Source organism: Microcaecilia unicolor, chromosome 3 (genome assembly GCF_901765095.1).
Source record: "Microcaecilia unicolor chromosome 3, aMicUni1.1, whole genome shotgun sequence".
NCBI classification, from domain to species: domain Eukaryota; kingdom Metazoa; phylum Chordata; class Amphibia; order Gymnophiona; family Siphonopidae; genus Microcaecilia; species Microcaecilia unicolor.
In genome coordinates, this window is record NC_044033.1 from 107603687 (window position 1) to 107620602 (window position 16916).

Sequence of the window (16916 nt, forward strand, 5' to 3'; positions counted from 1 at the left end):
ATATTTTACATTACAGAATCTTGGCTAATGCCTATGGATACAGTTATTTTAAATTATCTTTTTTTTGTCTGTAAAAGTGATTGATTGGGTTCTTATATAGCTAGAGAAAGGAGTCATGGGGTTTTATTGCTGACCAGAAAGTCTGCGATTTTGATATAAAGTTATGGTGCTGACAGAGAGTTTTTCTGCTTCTTGATTACTGCCCACCAAATGAGATGAATATTGATGTTTCTTCTAAATTGAAGATCTGGGAGGATTTTAATTTGCATTTATTAAAACACGCATTGGCTATAGGAATAGAATCATTTTTTGAATACCATGGAGGCTTTAGATTTCAGGCAAGTAGCTGAAACAGTTACCCATGAAAAGGAGCAAATCATTGGATTTGGTTAATGTACCTAAAATTTGCTTGGGAAATGTTTGATTCATTAGCTGTAGTGACTGTTCCATGGTCAGACTATTGTCTGTTGACCTTGAATCATGTGGACAATTATAGCACTCCTTGTAAAGAATGTTTTCTGTATGTTCACATTTATAATACCTTTGTTAAAGAATTGTATTGCTAGCAGAAGAGACAAGTTCCAGTCTATTGATCAACAGATAGATGACACTATTAAGATGTTTAATTCTAAATGTGTCCTGAACAATAAACACTGACACATTTTGCTCCTTGATATAAAGTGGAATTGCAATAAAAGAAGTCTATTACGGCAGTTGGAGAGGAAATAGCATAAATTACACAGGGATGCCACAATTCAGGTTCCTACATGGTAAGTGCTAATTCTATAATGGAATCTGAGCACCCAGATTGTTATAGAATATTAGCATAAATTGGCATCAATACGCCTACATTTAAGTGCATCCATTTACACTAGGTCAACAGCAGAGGGAAGTGGGCACACCTAAAGATGGGCTATTTATGTGTATTTGTTATACCGCCATGAACTACCTACCAAGGGAGATAGGTAAACAGAGGGGAAAAGGAACTACAATTTCAACGATATTCAGTCATCATGGAAAATAATGGGCAGGGAGGCAGGGGCAAAGTAAAATTCAGATATAGGGTCAAGAATATAAAAAACCAGGGAGGGGAGTGGTTATATTATCCAAACAGCCACCTTTAAGTGGAGGCAAATTCTTGATGAAAAGGCCAATTTTTCAAGGTGGATTTCAGTGAGTTGAAAGATAGGTCTGCATGGAGTTCCAGAAGCAGGGGGCAGTGAAATAAAAAGCACGATGCCTGGTGGATTCCAGTTGAGCACATCTAGGGTTGGGAAGAGAAAGATGGTGATCGTTGAGGGACCGGAGAAGTCTTGTTGGGGTGTAGGGAATGGTTAGAGTAGATAAGTAGGGAGGGAGGTCTACTCTAAAAGCCTTAGATGTAAGGATAAGAGTTTTAAAAATGAACCATTTCTCTATTGGTAGCCAGTGGTGCTGATATAGTGACATGGTCAAATTTGCATGCGTGACAAAGGAGTTTGATCACCGTGTTTTGAAAGAATTGCAACTTCTTAAGATTAGACTTGGTGGATCCCAGGTAGACTATATTGTGACAGAATAAGGGAATGGAAGATATGAGATCGAAGTATCTTCTAACTGATTGAAGTTGATGTAGAGTATGTAAACCACTTTTACAGAGGGAGGAAATTTGGGGGGGAGAAAAAGTTTTGAGTTGAATATGACAGAAGGAGTCAACAGGGGAGATAGAGCTACCAAGGAGGCTGAGAGGAATTGTAGGAGTAGAACGATCCCCAGTAAACCTACAGGGCACGGTTTTTTCCTTGCTTAAAACTAGTCTATTGAGACAGACATGGGAAGCAACTGCTTGCTCTGGGATTTGTAGTATGGAGTGTTGCCACGATTTGGGTTTCTGCCAGGAACTTGTGACCTGGCTTGGCCACTGTTTGGAAAACAGGATACTAGGCTATGGACCATTGGTCTGACCCACTATGGTTCTTATGTTAAGTTCATAAAATGGGACTCCAGCCAGCGAAGGAAGTGAGCTTACTTGCATATTCTCAGATGGCTAGAAATTTGTCTACATTTCTGTGTTTTTAGAGAGAATAAATATAGATTTTAACCCTTGTCTTGATGGAGCTTCATTGGCTCCTGATTGAAATTTTGTGTCAGATATATGGTGGCCTTTATGATGTTTAAAGCCCGACATGGGGTTGTTGGCCGTGTGTCTCATATAGTTCGAATCGATCTGGGTTCAATTCCCACTGCAGCTCCTTGTGATTCTAGGCAAGTCACTTAACCCTCCATTGCCTCAGGTACAAAATAAGCACCTGTATATAATATGTAAACCGCTTTGATTGTAACCACCCTCCCACCCTGTCAGACTGTCAAAGTAATGCTTTGATGTCTCACTTATATATATAAACTGTCATCTACCAAGACTTGCTTATTTCCAATCTGAGGAAGAAGGGCAACCTTCGAAAGCTAATCAAGAAGTATATTAAGTTATGTCCAATAAAAAAGGTATCATCTTATTTTCTTTTCCATGTTTTATTTTGTTTGATTTCTATTGATAACCTTTAAAAGTGGACTAACACGGCTACCACACCTCTCCATTGTAACTACAGAAAGTTGGTATATCAAGGCCTATTCACTTTCATTTTCCCTTTCAATATTTCTACCAGGTGTATTGAATAGTTTACCAGATCATAAAAGAGCAGTCACTGACTTCATAATGTTTTGGAAGTATGTTGAAGACATTTTTGCTTACCCTGGCTTTTAGGGAAGTTTAGATTAATTGTATATGATCTTATTGAACAGTGATAACATTAACCTAAAAATATGACCTGAAAATAGTAAGAAGTTTTAATGTGTTAATTATGGTGTTTTAAATACTATTGTATACCTTTATATACAGATATTAATATAAATAGATTGTCTTTACTCTTTGATTTTAATGGTCAGGCAGCCTCCCTAAAGAGAAACAATAAATCGGATTTCTTAAATACTTGGGGTTTCCCTCAACAGGTGGCCAGGGCAGTTCAACACATTCCGGGACACACCCTAGGCCTGATCTACTCTTGGGCAATAACTCTTGAGGCAAGAAAGACCTGTTGGAAATCTCAGTATCTCTGTCAAACCATTTTGTACTGCTAAGTTGCTCCAAGAGAATATAAAACACAACTAAATAAAACAAGAGAGAAGTTAACCTAATAAAAATTTCCTAAATAAGTATTTAGCTCCTGTGTTAAGAAGGACGGTAACCTTTCCAACACTGGTGGTAAAGCACACCAACTTTGAACTGCCTGACAGATAAAAGATTTGTCAAAAAATTTATTCTATTGTATTCCAGAAAAGGAAGGGTAAAACAATAGTCTGGATGACCCTGCTTGAGAAATACTAGGATGGAGAGGAAAAGAAAACAAACCTACTAAGTATTCTGGACATATACCATCAAATAATTTGAAAATCAGACAGGATAATTTAAAAGAAATATGCACCTGAAAAGGCAACCAAATGCAATTTAATCAGAGGATGTTGCCTTATCAAACTTCTTAAGGCAAAATATTTTAGCTGCTACATTCTGGAGCATCTGAAGTTTTGAAATCAACTGATCAGAAATGGAACAATATGATCCATTACAGTACTCCAGATGAGATAGAATAAATTCTTAAACCAAAATAATAAAATGTTTCTCAAAATGGGACTACACATTACAAAGCGGTTGTCGTTAAACTATACGAACTACTGCATTAGCTTGAAGCTCTAAAGAAAAAGTGTTAAATCTAAGTAAATTACTAAAACTTAGATTTAACACTTTTTCAGAAGTAAATTACTAAAACTTCTGAAATTCACTCTATTTTCAAACAAATATTGTCAGAAAAGGTTAAAACCTCTGGAGTGGAAACCAGAACATAAGAACAGCCATACTGGGTCAGACCAATGATCCATCTACCCAAAATCCTGCTTCCAACAGTGGCCAATCCAGGTCCCAAGTACCTTGGAGAAACCCAATTAGTAGCAACATTCCATGCTACCAATCCCGGGGCAAGCAGTGGCTTCCTCCATGTCCATCTCAATAACAGAGCATGGACTTTTCCTCCAGGAACTTGTCCAAATTACACATTGATTCAACCAGAATAACTTGGTTTTATTTTTAAGTTTGAAATCTTGAGCGGTGCTATAATTTTCATTCAAATTAATGCAACTGGAAATATTTGACATATTATCCACTGGAATCAACAAAAACATATCAGCATAAGAAAAAATTACTTAGCATAATCCAAAAAACCTTGACAGAAAGAAGTGTGCACACATTAAATACACTGGAGAGAGAGGAGACCCTTGAGGAACTCCTTATGGGGGTTGCATTTTAACCTGTAGAACAAATAGTTTAAATTAAAGGATATTAAAAATCCACAGTGTTGAAGGCTGCAGTAAGATCAAACTAACAGAACTGCAGCTCCTCACCTGGAAAGCAGCAACCTAGCTTCCGAGACCAATGATAATAAAAACTGTCTCAGTGCTATGAAGAGATCTGAAACCAAATTGTAATGGACTTGAGGCAGTTATGTAATTGTAGGAGGTTAGATAACATATCTGATACAATAGCTTCAGACATTTTTGTAAGTAAAAGGAATGCTAGCAACAGGTCTGTAACTAGCTGGTAAAGACTGATCCAGAGAACTGTTTTTTTTTTTTGTTTTTTTTTTAATTCTTTATTTATAATTTTAATTACAATACTCAAGGATAACCTTGTTCAGAAATACAGGATCAAAATAATAATAAAGGTATTCCAAACACTTTCCATATCTTATTTATCTTCATTTATCCTTCAAAAATCAAATTAAAGTGTTTATACAGTCAATCATAGTAATTTGAAACCTTTCTTAGACCACAAGTCATGGGGGGGGGGGGGGGGGGTTGGGGGGAAGAGTTAGAGAAGTAATACAGGAAAAAATTATCAAATTTATAGGAAAAAGCTGCATTATTCCAGGATATATTTCATTTCACTTGTTTCAGTTCCAAAAACGATTTAAGTTGATCCGGTGAAAAGAAAGTGTATTTTGTTTGACCAAGTTTAACTATACACTTGCATGGATATGCGAGAAAAAAGGAGGCTCCTATATCTATTGTCCTCTGTTTCATAGCCAGAAACTGTTTCCTTTTTTGTTGAGTCATCTTGGTGACGTCTGGATAAATCCAGACCTTGGAGCCATAAAATTGAGCCTTAAGATTTTTAAAATAAAGCCTCAGAATAGTGTTATAATCCTGCTCAAAAACCATTGATACTATCATTGTAGCTCTGTTCATTATAATATCCGAGAATTGTTCTAGGATATCAGAAATATCTTGTAAGTCCGGAATGTCTTTATCAGAGCCATACTCTCCACTTCTAGACCTAGGAATTGAATATATTTTATTTAGCGGGGGTATTGCCTCTGGAGGAATTTTCAAAATTTCTATCAAATATTTCCGGAAGGTATCTATCAGAGTTTCCCCCGCTATTATGGGAAAATTCAGGAAGCGGAGATTTAGGCGCCTGTTAAAGTTTTCAATTTGTTCAATTTTACGTCTAATATCCAAAGAGTCTTTTGCGACCACACTTTTAAAGTCTTTTAAAGTATCCACCTCTTTTTGTAGTAATTGAACTTGCGTTGTTCAATCTTTTTTAACAGAGTCTACAGTTTTATGCAATTCTTCAAGTTTAGTATTGAGACTAAGTACATCACCAGACATCTTTTGTAGTGTTATAGTAATCTGGTCCAACATCACCTTAAGCGTTTTTAGGGTCACCTCCGAGGTCTGCGCTGTGGAAGAGGCACTTCCTTCAGCGCCCCGAGTCGTTGCTTGCATGCCTGGGTCCTCACTAGATACCCCTATCGACGTATCTCCAAGGTTGACGGGGTTTCCCACCAGGGCTGCCCTCGACGCCGGGCTGGGAGGGATCAGTGAGACAGATGGTGGGGACAGGGAGACTTCCTCTCCCGGCGGGGAGTCCGCTTCTCCAAACACACCCGTAATGGGATCTGCTCCCCGTAAAAGCCTGGAAGCCCCGGGGAAGAAACGCTTCAGAGATGTTTGGGCCGGTGAGGAGGTTGAGGTAGGTGCAGGCGCTGATCTCAAACACTCCTTTACACTTAGAATGAGGCATTTTGAAAACAAGAAAAAAAGTTTAGCTCAAATTCTTGCAGAGCGTCTCAACAACTGACCGGTGCGGCAGCCATCTTGGTTTTCCCCCTGAGAACTGTTTTTAAGAATGGGAGTTAACAGATTGTTCAGTAAAGAAATTAACCAGTGAATGACTTGAGTTGGAGGATTTCTTATTAAGGACCCTATTTACTAAGGCACGTTAGCATTTTTAACGCGCCTACAATTTAGAACGCACGTTAACCATGTAAGCGCTATAGGGATATTGTGTCTTCACTCATCGAGTAATTAAACTTTGGAATTCATTGCCAGAGAACATGGTAAAAGCAGTTAGCTTAACAGTGTTTAAAATAGGTTTGGGTAATTTCCTGTAAGAAAAGTCCATAAGCTATTTGTCACGATTGTGGTCGTGACCCCTCTCAGACTCACCTTATTTCCGGCAGTCAGCTTCTGAGCTGGCCTCTGTCTGTTCTTCCTGAGTTAGTTCTGTCTCTGTCTCTGTGTGCTGGCTGCTTCCAGCATGGCTCTGATTAATCCACTATACTGCACCTGTGTGTGTTAAGCCTCTCTGTGCTTCAGTATGCTTTCTGCCTGTGTCTTGGTTTGTGTTCCTCTTGCCCTCTGGTGGCCAAAACCGGTGACTGCCAGACTTTCTTTCTGGTCCGGTCCAGATATTCCAGCCCTCCAGACTGGGTTTGAAGTTTGGCAGCTAGCCCCACCCGTAGCTGCCTCATGATTCCTGCAGTGAGTTTCAGCCGCTGATGGGTTTATTACCACCTGGAACCTTCTGAGTTTGCCTTTGCATCATCTAAGGTTCCTGGTTTGTTGGTGCTTTGTTGCACTTCTGCCTAGTCTGGTTTCTTGTTTAGTTCCTTGTGTGTTTCTAGTTATCTGTGTGTAGTTTAGCTTAGGTTTATTTGCTTACTTCCCTAGTCTTGATTCTGGTCTATATTCCTTGTCTAGTTTCTGTTTGTCTGTGTCTCTTGCTTAGTGGCTGCTCTGCAACTGTCAGTCCTGTCTCTTGTCTGTCAGTATTTGTACCCTGTTTTAGTGGCTGCTCTGCAGCTTTCAGTCATGTCTCTTGTCTGTCAGTATTTGTACCCTGTTTTAGTGGCTGCTCTGCAGCTTTCAGTCATGTCTCTTGTCTGTCAGTATTTGTACCCTGTTTCAGTGGCTGCGTGGCAGTTTTCAGTTCCTGTCCTTTAGCTTGTCCATTTCCTGCTTTGTGTAGTATTGTCTGTCTGTGAGTCCTAGCCCAGTTTCCTGCCTTGCTGTCCATGTATATTCCTTTCCCCTCTGAGCCTCAGTCCCTGTTCAGCCTAGTTGGTATCCAGTGCCTGCCCTGTCCGGTAAGTCCTGCTGGCCGCCTGCACCCAGGGGCTCAACTCCTGGGGAAGGGTGGTCAAGCGCAGGTAAAGTCTAGCTGTTTCTGTCAGAGTTCTGCCTTGTCTCTGGTGTGGGGTGGTTTTGCCTGCCACTGCTGCTCCACGGCAGTGGCCGAAGGGCTCAGAAACCTAGTTTCTGCCTTGAAAGCCTAACACTATTATTAAGATGGACTTGGGAAAATTCACTGTATATTCTGGGATAAGCAGTATAAAATCTATTTTACGGTTCTCTGATCTTGCCAGGTACTTGTGACCTAGATTGGCTACTGTTGGAAACAGGATACTGGGCATTATGGACTTTCGGTCTGTCCCAGTATGGCAATGCTTATGTTCTTAATCTGTTGTCAATGATAAGCTATGCCATTCATTCTGTTGCACTTGGGAGTGTTAATATTCCAAAAAGTATCTATTTTTTTTCCATAAAAATCTTAGTTGGTTTTGAGTGAGTACTAGTCTTTGAGAAAGAAAGAGAGAGAGAGAGAGAGATCAGACCTAGGAACTTGTTTCCAGACATCATTAATATGTGATTGAGAAAAAGAACCAGCATAGGCTAAAAAAAAAAATCAAGTGTTGAAGACAGAACACATAAAATAAAGACAAGGAATTCAGAAAAGACAAAATCCAATACATAGGATTACAACTACTCTCTCAATGAAGGTTGATAATATCACTAAGCAATATAAGAGAGTCAAAACATATTAATTACCAAGATAAAAATTCTTTAAGGGGCTATTGTACCTTGGGCCAATACACCAGATAAAAGCCAGCCGAACCTTGAAAAGAAGAATCCACCAATTTAAATGGCATCATCTCCAAACCAGGGATTACAAGAGTATCCAAAGGGTCACATCTTTATAAATTAGAGCTAATTCCCCACCGTTCCTTCCATTCTAGTACTGTATAATATTTTATAGCCAGGAGGACATCTCAGCTGTAATACATATTTTATAATAACAATCTTGTTACAAACTGATCTAGCATTAAAGTAAAGATAGGTTATAGGGAAGAGAAGAAGAAATACTCTCTACCCAAGAGACTATCTGGACACAAAGCAGCCTAAATCCAGACCTAAACTTATTCTGGGCAAGAGTTAAAAAAAACAGAAAGCTGGGAGTTACTATCTTAGAACTGTGATATAACTTATCACCATAGACAGCTTGCACCAAACCAAAAATACCCCCCCCCACCCTAGTAAATAAAACACAAGTAAAAGTAACCTACACATGGTAATCAAAAGAAATTAAACTAAAACCAATAACCACCTAACCTGAGCTACCCCCAATGTTGCTCACAAAGAGGCACACTAAAGGGCTGGCTGGTACTGATGACATAGTGAAAAGGGGCAGAGCAAACCACCTCACTACTGAGATTCCCAGCAGGGTAGAACAGCTTCAAGATGAAATTTAACAGGGGAAGATTCAGAAAAGCACACCCTATGAATTGATTTGCACTTTTCTGACCACTGACAGGTCTGTTATGACCCATGAACTGCACAGCTAAGGGCTCAAAACTTAAAATGTCTGAGAGCTGCATTTTTTCTGTACTCTCTCCTAAAAACTGTGAATTCGAGGTCATGTTGACTTTACAACAAGGAGCACTCTTCCCCTCCCTGACAGAGCTGGTGCTGCTGACTCTACAAGGACACTAAGAAAATATACAGTTTGAAAGTGAAGATGTGTTGAGGTTACTAGACAAAACAATGATAAGACCTGAGTCTCTTGGAGAGATTCCTGTAGCAAAATAGCACTACAATCTCCTGTGAAAGAAACTTTGGACTTGCTATAAGATGCTGTGTTCCATAAACATTTAGATATTGCGTTCTGTATTCCATAACATTTAGAAAGTGTTTTCCATTTTATGTAAACAATGAGGTAAGGCAGAAATTAGCTGAAGTTGCAAGGCTGTAAGATTTGGGAGGGAAATAATGCCCAATCCACTGTATATAAGGCACTGTTGTGTTGTATTCAGACAGAGGCTGAGATGATCGACAGTGAGTAATTCTTTGTCTCTCTCACTCCCTCTCATAACAAATTGTTATTTGTTATTGCCTTATTGCTTTATTATTACCTAAATTGGTGAAGAATAAAGACTTTCCCTTCCAAAGGAACATAGTCTCTGTCTTTTCTGTCACCCCATATCTTGGGGGTGGCTGGTCCACTGAATCTTGGGGTGGGTGTAAGAAGGCAAAAACCCTATTGGTATATTTCTTATGGTAAGTTGAAGGATCAGAGAAAGAATTACCACCTATTATAGCCTTCTCTGGGACTAGTTGATTATCAGAGAGGACCATATAACCACAGACTCCACTATAAACACTTGGTACAATGGTGGTCTTCTCCTGATGAAATGGCAGACTTGGCAACTAGTAAATAAATCATTGCACCATTTTCACTTTAACATTTTTATATTGCCATCCTGGTCATCTATAGAGGTTTTCAACTGATAAAAACACAGGAAACATGGATGGGAACTGTGCTGTGCCATGGGACAGGGGTTTGGGCTGCTCCAGCAGGCGTGCAGAAGGTTACTGCCACAGTGGGTCTCTTCCCACCAAACGTGGGAGGCTTGATAAATATAGAAGGACCTTCTCCCGTGGTGGACCAATATTGTAGAACTTGTTTATGTATTCTGGCTGAGAGTTTAAGGCTTATAATGCCTTATGTATACTGTTACAGAGATAACAGTGTCACGATTTCTCTATTATCGTTAAGAGAACAAACTGACAATTTTTAGAATGACAATTGCAGATACAAGTCATTCGAAATCATTTAACTTTGCATTGTCTTTTTTTTTAATTGTATTTACATGTTGTGTTATAACATGTAAGCTACTTTGGCCATTTTGTAACCCGAGGGGTTAATAAAATAAATAAAATTACCCAAGGTGTCCCAGAGTCCATTGTGGCCAGCAGCGCAGGTCTTTAGAATTAGCTGAGAGCTGAGCTTCTGTTGGCTTAGCAACAGCTTTGCTGACTGTTACAGAGAGGCTCTCTGGCTGGCAGTCGGAAGAGGAAGCTGGAGCACTGGAAGAGAGAGGTTGTGTGTCTGAGAGCTCTGTGAATGAGAGATTGGAAATAGGATTAAAGTCTTTTAGAAAGGGTTTGGGGTGAAAGGGAATAACTGGGCTTAAATTTAGAGTGGCTTGGGAGGGTGAGTGCTGGCTGACTGTGGAAGTGAGAGGAAGTGAAACTGTGTGGCAGAGTCTGGGAAGTGGAAAGCTGATTCTAATGTACTGAAGAGTGAATGAAATAGCTGAAACGGATGTGCAGGGCTAGGAGAATGTGACAGAATAGGAGGAAAGTGTGGTTTAGAACATTTGAAAGAAATGCTGAGTGCTTGAAATTAAATTTGGGTTGCATGGGGTGAGGGCGTCAGAAAAAGTGAGGATAGCTGTGGTGTGAGTAGGAAAGATTTAATGTGTGATTTAATGGGGAATCCTAGTGAGAGAGCTACAAAAATCTGTACATTGCTGACTGGTTTGATTGCAACAATGTATACATGTTGCATCTTCTCCATAGAATAGGGAAAACAAAGTACAGACTAGGTTTTAGAAGTAAGGGATTATTTGGGTACTTTTATTTTTTTACAAAGTTACTGTGGCCCAGTAACTTTTTAATTGTTTTTGAAAAACAATTAAAGACACCTAGTGCAGTGATTGTTCAGGCTAAGGAGTTAGGGTATTGCATCCATTTTATTTGGTTAAGAGTGAGGTGAAGGGAGAAGAAACCGAAAAGGAGCACGAAAACCTGGAACATATCCTGGGCCCCCACACAAGAAAGATTGCAAGGAGGGAAACAACATAAAAATTCATCTACAGTTAAGTTGCCACAAGTTTGAATGGCAAAGAAAAGACATATACTTACCTAGGCTGACAGGTTGAGGATATCCTGAAGTTCTGTGAAAAAACAAAAAGAGTTCACAAAGAATCAATTTCTTGCAACTAAAATAAGCTTAAAAGTTTGAGAAAGGAGCTAAACTGTTGGAATATTTAGAAGTATATATACTTATCTGATAGTGATTCTGTTAGCAGGTACTGAGGAAAGATTCTGTAAAGGAAAGAGAGTCTATAAAAACTGCAGAGTTAACTTATGCTGAAACAAAGTAGAAATGTTGAGGTTATACTGAAATATTGGGGAATTGGAAAATTGGGAAAAAGGGAACATTGATGATTATAAATGTTATAATTTACTTACAACTGATTATAAAGGTTGATATGAATATATACTTACCTCATTTTGGGCAAAATAAAAACTAATATTATTATTGAAGATTGTTAAGTTTGGTTCTTCCAGAAGCAGAACAAATCCTAACTTAGTTTATTTTCCCCTCTCATTCTTCGAGAGTGAGAGAGGCGAGGTTAGTTTTGTTGTTCCTTCTCCATTCCTGGGTACAGGGTTCCTGGAAAGCTGCCATGACTACTAACATCAGGCTAACCGGAACCCTGTTCTTATCATACATCTCACCCAGGCTTGAGGGAGTAGCTACAATTTGTTATGACTAAAGCTTAGATATCTATATTTGGGGGGGTATCTCTGGTTTTTTAGGGCAGTTATTTTGGCACCTTTCCTGCCCACTCAGTTCAACAGAAATAAAACCTCTCTTCTTCTTCCCCCCCCAGATTTTGATTGCTTTCTCTTTTCCTTTATTAAGGTATTCGTCCTTACAAGTGCGAGATCTGTAACAAAGCGTTTACTCAGCGCTGCTCTTTGGAATCCCATCTCAAAAAGATCCACGGGGTACAACAGGCCTATGCCTACAAGCAACGGAGAGACAAACTCTTTGTGTGTGAAGATTGTGGATATACAGGCCCCTCCCAAGAGGCATTATACCTCCATGTCAGCGACATTCATCCCGGCAGTACTTTCCTGAAAAAAACTTCGAAAAAGCTGGCAGCCATTCTCCAGAACAAGCTGACCTCTGTTCTGCAGAGGAACTCCACGCCAGATGGGGAAGTGGAGTGAGGGCCGCACTTCTGCAGTGGTCAGTGCCATAAAGTTTACAGAACATTATAAGCTCTTTTTAAGGGAGCAGCATTTTTTAAAAATACGATAAAAGGAACTCCGTTGAATAACAGGTAACTAGTCTATGCGGTTATGCCAAGCTGTTAATGTTGCCAGAGACAGAATCTGATAAGCAAATTGAAGTCTAATACAGTGCTGTGAGGACTGAGTAACTGGGGGTGTCTGTCACTACTGCTTGCAGAGTTTTATGGAAATTCTTTTTATTCAGTGTCAGTAATAACTATAAAAACATTTATGGTCCAGCTTGTGGAAGAGTTTTATAGGGGGAGAGACTGAGATATTTTAATTTAAGGAAATTAACATTTGTATTTTATATGAAACATGGGTGCCTTAAACTGTACTAACCTCATTTGAATATCATGAAACAAATAAAAATGATCTTTTCTCTTTTTTTTGTGTTTCTCTTTGAGCAGCTTGTGAATTGCCTAGTGTTAAAGTTTCCATCTTCTGCAGAGCGAGGACGCTTTTGTTTTTTTCTTTTCTGCTGGGTTTTGCAGTAACTACTTCAGCTAGACACTGCTTATTAGACTTGTTTTAAAGTATAGTACAGACTATAGATTTCTGCACATTTAACTGTCCCTAACAAGGCCAGCCCAACCATTAGGCAAAACTAGACATTTGCCTAGGGCAGCACAGAACAGCTGCAGTCAAAACAAGAGTAGGTCCTGACAGTCACACTAACTCAAAGAATCATCAGAACATTCTTTAATCTGCATTGTTATAGGAAACTGGGTGGCTAAATGGCAGATGACCTATCGGTCGGACTGTTCACGTGTCCTTTAGATTGTAAGCTCTTTGAGCAGGGATTGTCCTTCCATGTTAAATTGTACAGAGCTGCGTAACCCTAGTAGCGCTTTAGAAATGTTAAGTAGTAGTAAGTAGTAGGTGACGTTTAATGTGAACAAGTGCAAGGTGATGCATGTGGGAAAAAAGAACCCGAATTATAGGTACGTCATGCAAGGTTCCACGTTAGGAGTTACGGACCAAGAAAGGGATCTGGGTGTCATAGTTGATAATACACGGAAACCTTCTGCTCAGTGGGCTGCTGCGGGTAGGAAAGCGAATAGAATGTTGGTATTATTAGGAAAGATATAGAAAACAGGTGTGAGGATGTTATAATGCCGTTGTATCACTCCATGGTGCGACCGCACCTTGAATATTGTGTTCAAGTCTGGTCGCCGCATCTCAAAAAAGATATAGTAGAACTGGAAAAGGTGCAGCAAAGGGCAACAAAAATGATAGCGGGGATGGGTTGACTTCCCTATGGAGAAAGACTAAGGAGGCTAGGGCTTTTCAGCTTGGAGAACAGACAGCTGAGGGGAGACTTGATAGAGTGCATTCACTCTGCAGCTCCTCAGTACCTCTGCAATCTCATCTCTCCCTACATTCCTCCCCGGGAACTCTGTTCACTTGGTAAATCTTTCTTATCTGCACCCTTCTCCTCCACTGCTAACTCCAGACTCCGCTCCTTTTATCTCGCTGCACCATATGCCTGGAATAGACTTCCTGAGCTGGTACGTCAAGCTCCATCTCTGACCGTCTTCAAATCTAAGCTAAAAGCCCACCTTTTTGATGCTGCTTTTAACTCCTAACCCTTGTTCACTTATTCAGAACCCTTAATTTATCATCCTCACTTTAATATTCCCTTATCTCTTGTTTGTCCTGTTTGTCTGTCCTAATTAGATTGTAAGCTCTGTCGAGCAGGGACTGTCTCATCATGTTCAAGTGTACAGCGCTGCGTACGTCTAGTAGCGCTATAGAAATGATAAGTAGTAGTAGTAGTATATAAAATAATGAGTGGAGTGGAACAGGTAAACGTGAAGTGTCTGTTCACGCTTTCCAAAAATACTAGGACTAGGGGGCATGCGATGAAACTACAGTGTAGTAAATTTAAAACAAATAGGAGAAACTTTTTCTTCACCCAAAGCGTAATTAAACTCTGGAATTTGTTGCCGGAGAACGTAATGAAGGCGGTTAGCTTGGCAGAGTTTAAAAAGGGGTTGGACGGTTTCCTAAAGGACAAGTCCATAGACCGCTACTAAATGGACTTGGGAAAAACCCACAATTTCGGGAATAACTTGTATAAAATGTTTGTATGTTTGGGTAGCTTGCCAGGTGCCCTTGACCTGGATTGGCCGCTGTCGGGGACAGGATGCTGGGCTTGATGGACCTTTGGTCTTTTCCCAGTATGGCATTACTTATGTACTTATGTGTTTTTATAATAATCATGATTGATTTTAATTATCAAAATCTTGGGGGGGGGGGGGATGCAGGCTAGGGGCCTACAATTTAATTAGGAGAGGGGCTAAGGTCAAAGGTTTACCTAGGGTGCTTGCTACCCTTGCACTGGCTCTGTGTCCCTGTGTATTCATACAATACCACTCTTAAAAGCATTCATATTTCCTCTTGTTTTTTTGCTTCCCCCCACCCCCCTCTGAGGGTTCATTCATAAGGGAAGAGAATAGGATTTGATATAGTGTCTTTCTGTGGTTTTTGCAACTACATTCAAAGCGGTTTACATAGCATATATAGGTACTTTATTTGTACTTGGGGCAATGGAGGGTTAAGTGACTTGCCCAGAGTCACAAGGAGCTGCAGTGGGAATTGAACCCAGTTCCTCAGAATCAAAGTCCACTGCCCCAACCACTAGGCTATTAAGCCTGCAATATTAACTTATACCAAGTAGATAAGGTTCTGGAGACTCAGGTTTTCCAAAACATTGAAGCTGTCTGGTAGACTGCAACAACAACAACTTAAATGAGAGTCTCTTATAGCAGCTCCTATGACTAGCATTACTACACTGAATCAACATACAGATGTACACACCCAACATGGTTCAGGATAGGATGTCAGTCCATCATAAAAACCTAGACTGATTTTCTAATCTGCACTTTCTGATCTTTCTTAAATCCTGTTGTCCTGTATGGATATGTTTAGCATATTGTATGGAACTACATAAAATTCTTTCCAAAAGTGCCTCCCCAAATAGTTACAATATACTGTGCTTTGTCTGGGTGACATTGCTGCATTCAGGCTATGAGCAGAAGGGAATTCAGCTAGATAGTTCAAGCCAAACTCTTTTTGGAAGATGGTACAATAGAAGGGCTAGATCAAGAGCATAACAGGATTATGCATCTGCTTTTCTCAAAACAAGTCGATCCTTTTTTTAGGAGATACATTATGCATCTTTCTTGATTTTATCAAGTGTGGTTGAAATAGAAAGGAACACCTTAAAACAAATGGAAAGGAAAACATTTTAGAGATTTGCTAGACTGCTTTGGCTCTGGGCACAGAATTTTTTTTTTTGAACTGCTTTGTAAATATTGTGAAAAGATTTAAAGATTCTAATTATAGTTTCTATAACTCTTTATCGACTCTAAAAGGTAATCCAGTGTAGGTAAAGTGGTGGTGGTAGTAGCTGCACCAGAATAAGCTAGAAATTAATTATACTTAGATTGATAAGTAAGCAGAATATTGACTTTTCCCTTTATAATTCTGGCTCCCTGTTTTTTTTCCTTCATGAATTCTTGTTTTATATGATCTAGATATGAGATATACATTTGTTAGATTTTTTTCTTTTTATTTCATGTCTATAGATTTTTGTTTAAATATCTTGTTACTGATATCAAGCTTTCTTGACCTTAATTTATAAAATGTAACATTTGATTAAACACCATACCCCTCAGAGCAGGTATGTTAGGATATGTTTCTTTTCTTTCTCCTGCAGAACCCCCCCCCCTCCACACTCACATTTAATATGTGCTAACCTGCATCACTAACATATTAAACAATGCTTGTAGATATGGAGGGGCATAATCGAACGGGGCGGCCAAGTTTTCCTGAGGGCGTCCTCGCAGGACGTCCCCGCAAAGGGGCAGGGAAACCCGTATTATCAAAACAAGATGGGTGTCCATCTTTCATTTCGATAATATGGTCGGGGACGCCCAAATCTCAACATTTAGGTCGACCTTAGAGATGGTCGTCCCTAGAGATGGTCATCTCTGATTTTCAGCGATAATTGAAACCAAGGACACCCATCTCAGAAATGACCAAATCCAAGCCATTTGGTCGTGGGAGGAGCCAGCATTTGTAGTGCACTGGTCCCCCTCACATGCCAGCACACCAACCGGGCACCCTAGGGGGCACTGCAGTGGACTTCAGAAAAAGCTTCCAGGTGCATAGCTCCCTTACCTTGTGTGCTGAGTCCCCCAACCCCCCCCCCCCAAAACCCACTCCCCACAACTGTACACCACTACCATAGCCCTTAGGGATGAAGGGGGGCACCTAGATGTGGGTTCAGTGGGTTTGTGGTGGGTTTTGGAGGGCTCACATTTACCACTACAAGTGTAACAGGTGGGGGGGGGGGACGGACCTGGGTCCGCCTGCCTGAAGTGCACTGCAGT

The 16916-nt window shown here is 40.0% G+C and overlaps 1 protein-coding gene across 4 annotated transcripts in view; it reads left to right on the forward strand.

Annotated features, from left to right (window-relative positions):
• The window catches only part of OVOL2 (ovo like zinc finger 2), a 65951-nt gene extending 53048 nt beyond the window's left edge, over nucleotides 1–12903 (forward strand). For all 4 annotated transcript variants that reach the window (XM_030196249.1, XM_030196250.1, XM_030196248.1 and 1 more), the window contains one exon: nucleotides 12143–12903. In XM_030196249.1, coding sequence (XP_030052109.1) covers nucleotides 12143–12453 — 311 coding nt within the window. In that variant the 3' untranslated portion in view covers nucleotides 12454–12903. The remainder of the gene's footprint in view (nucleotides 1–12142) is intronic.
• Nucleotides 12904–16916: the final 4013 nt, after the last annotated feature.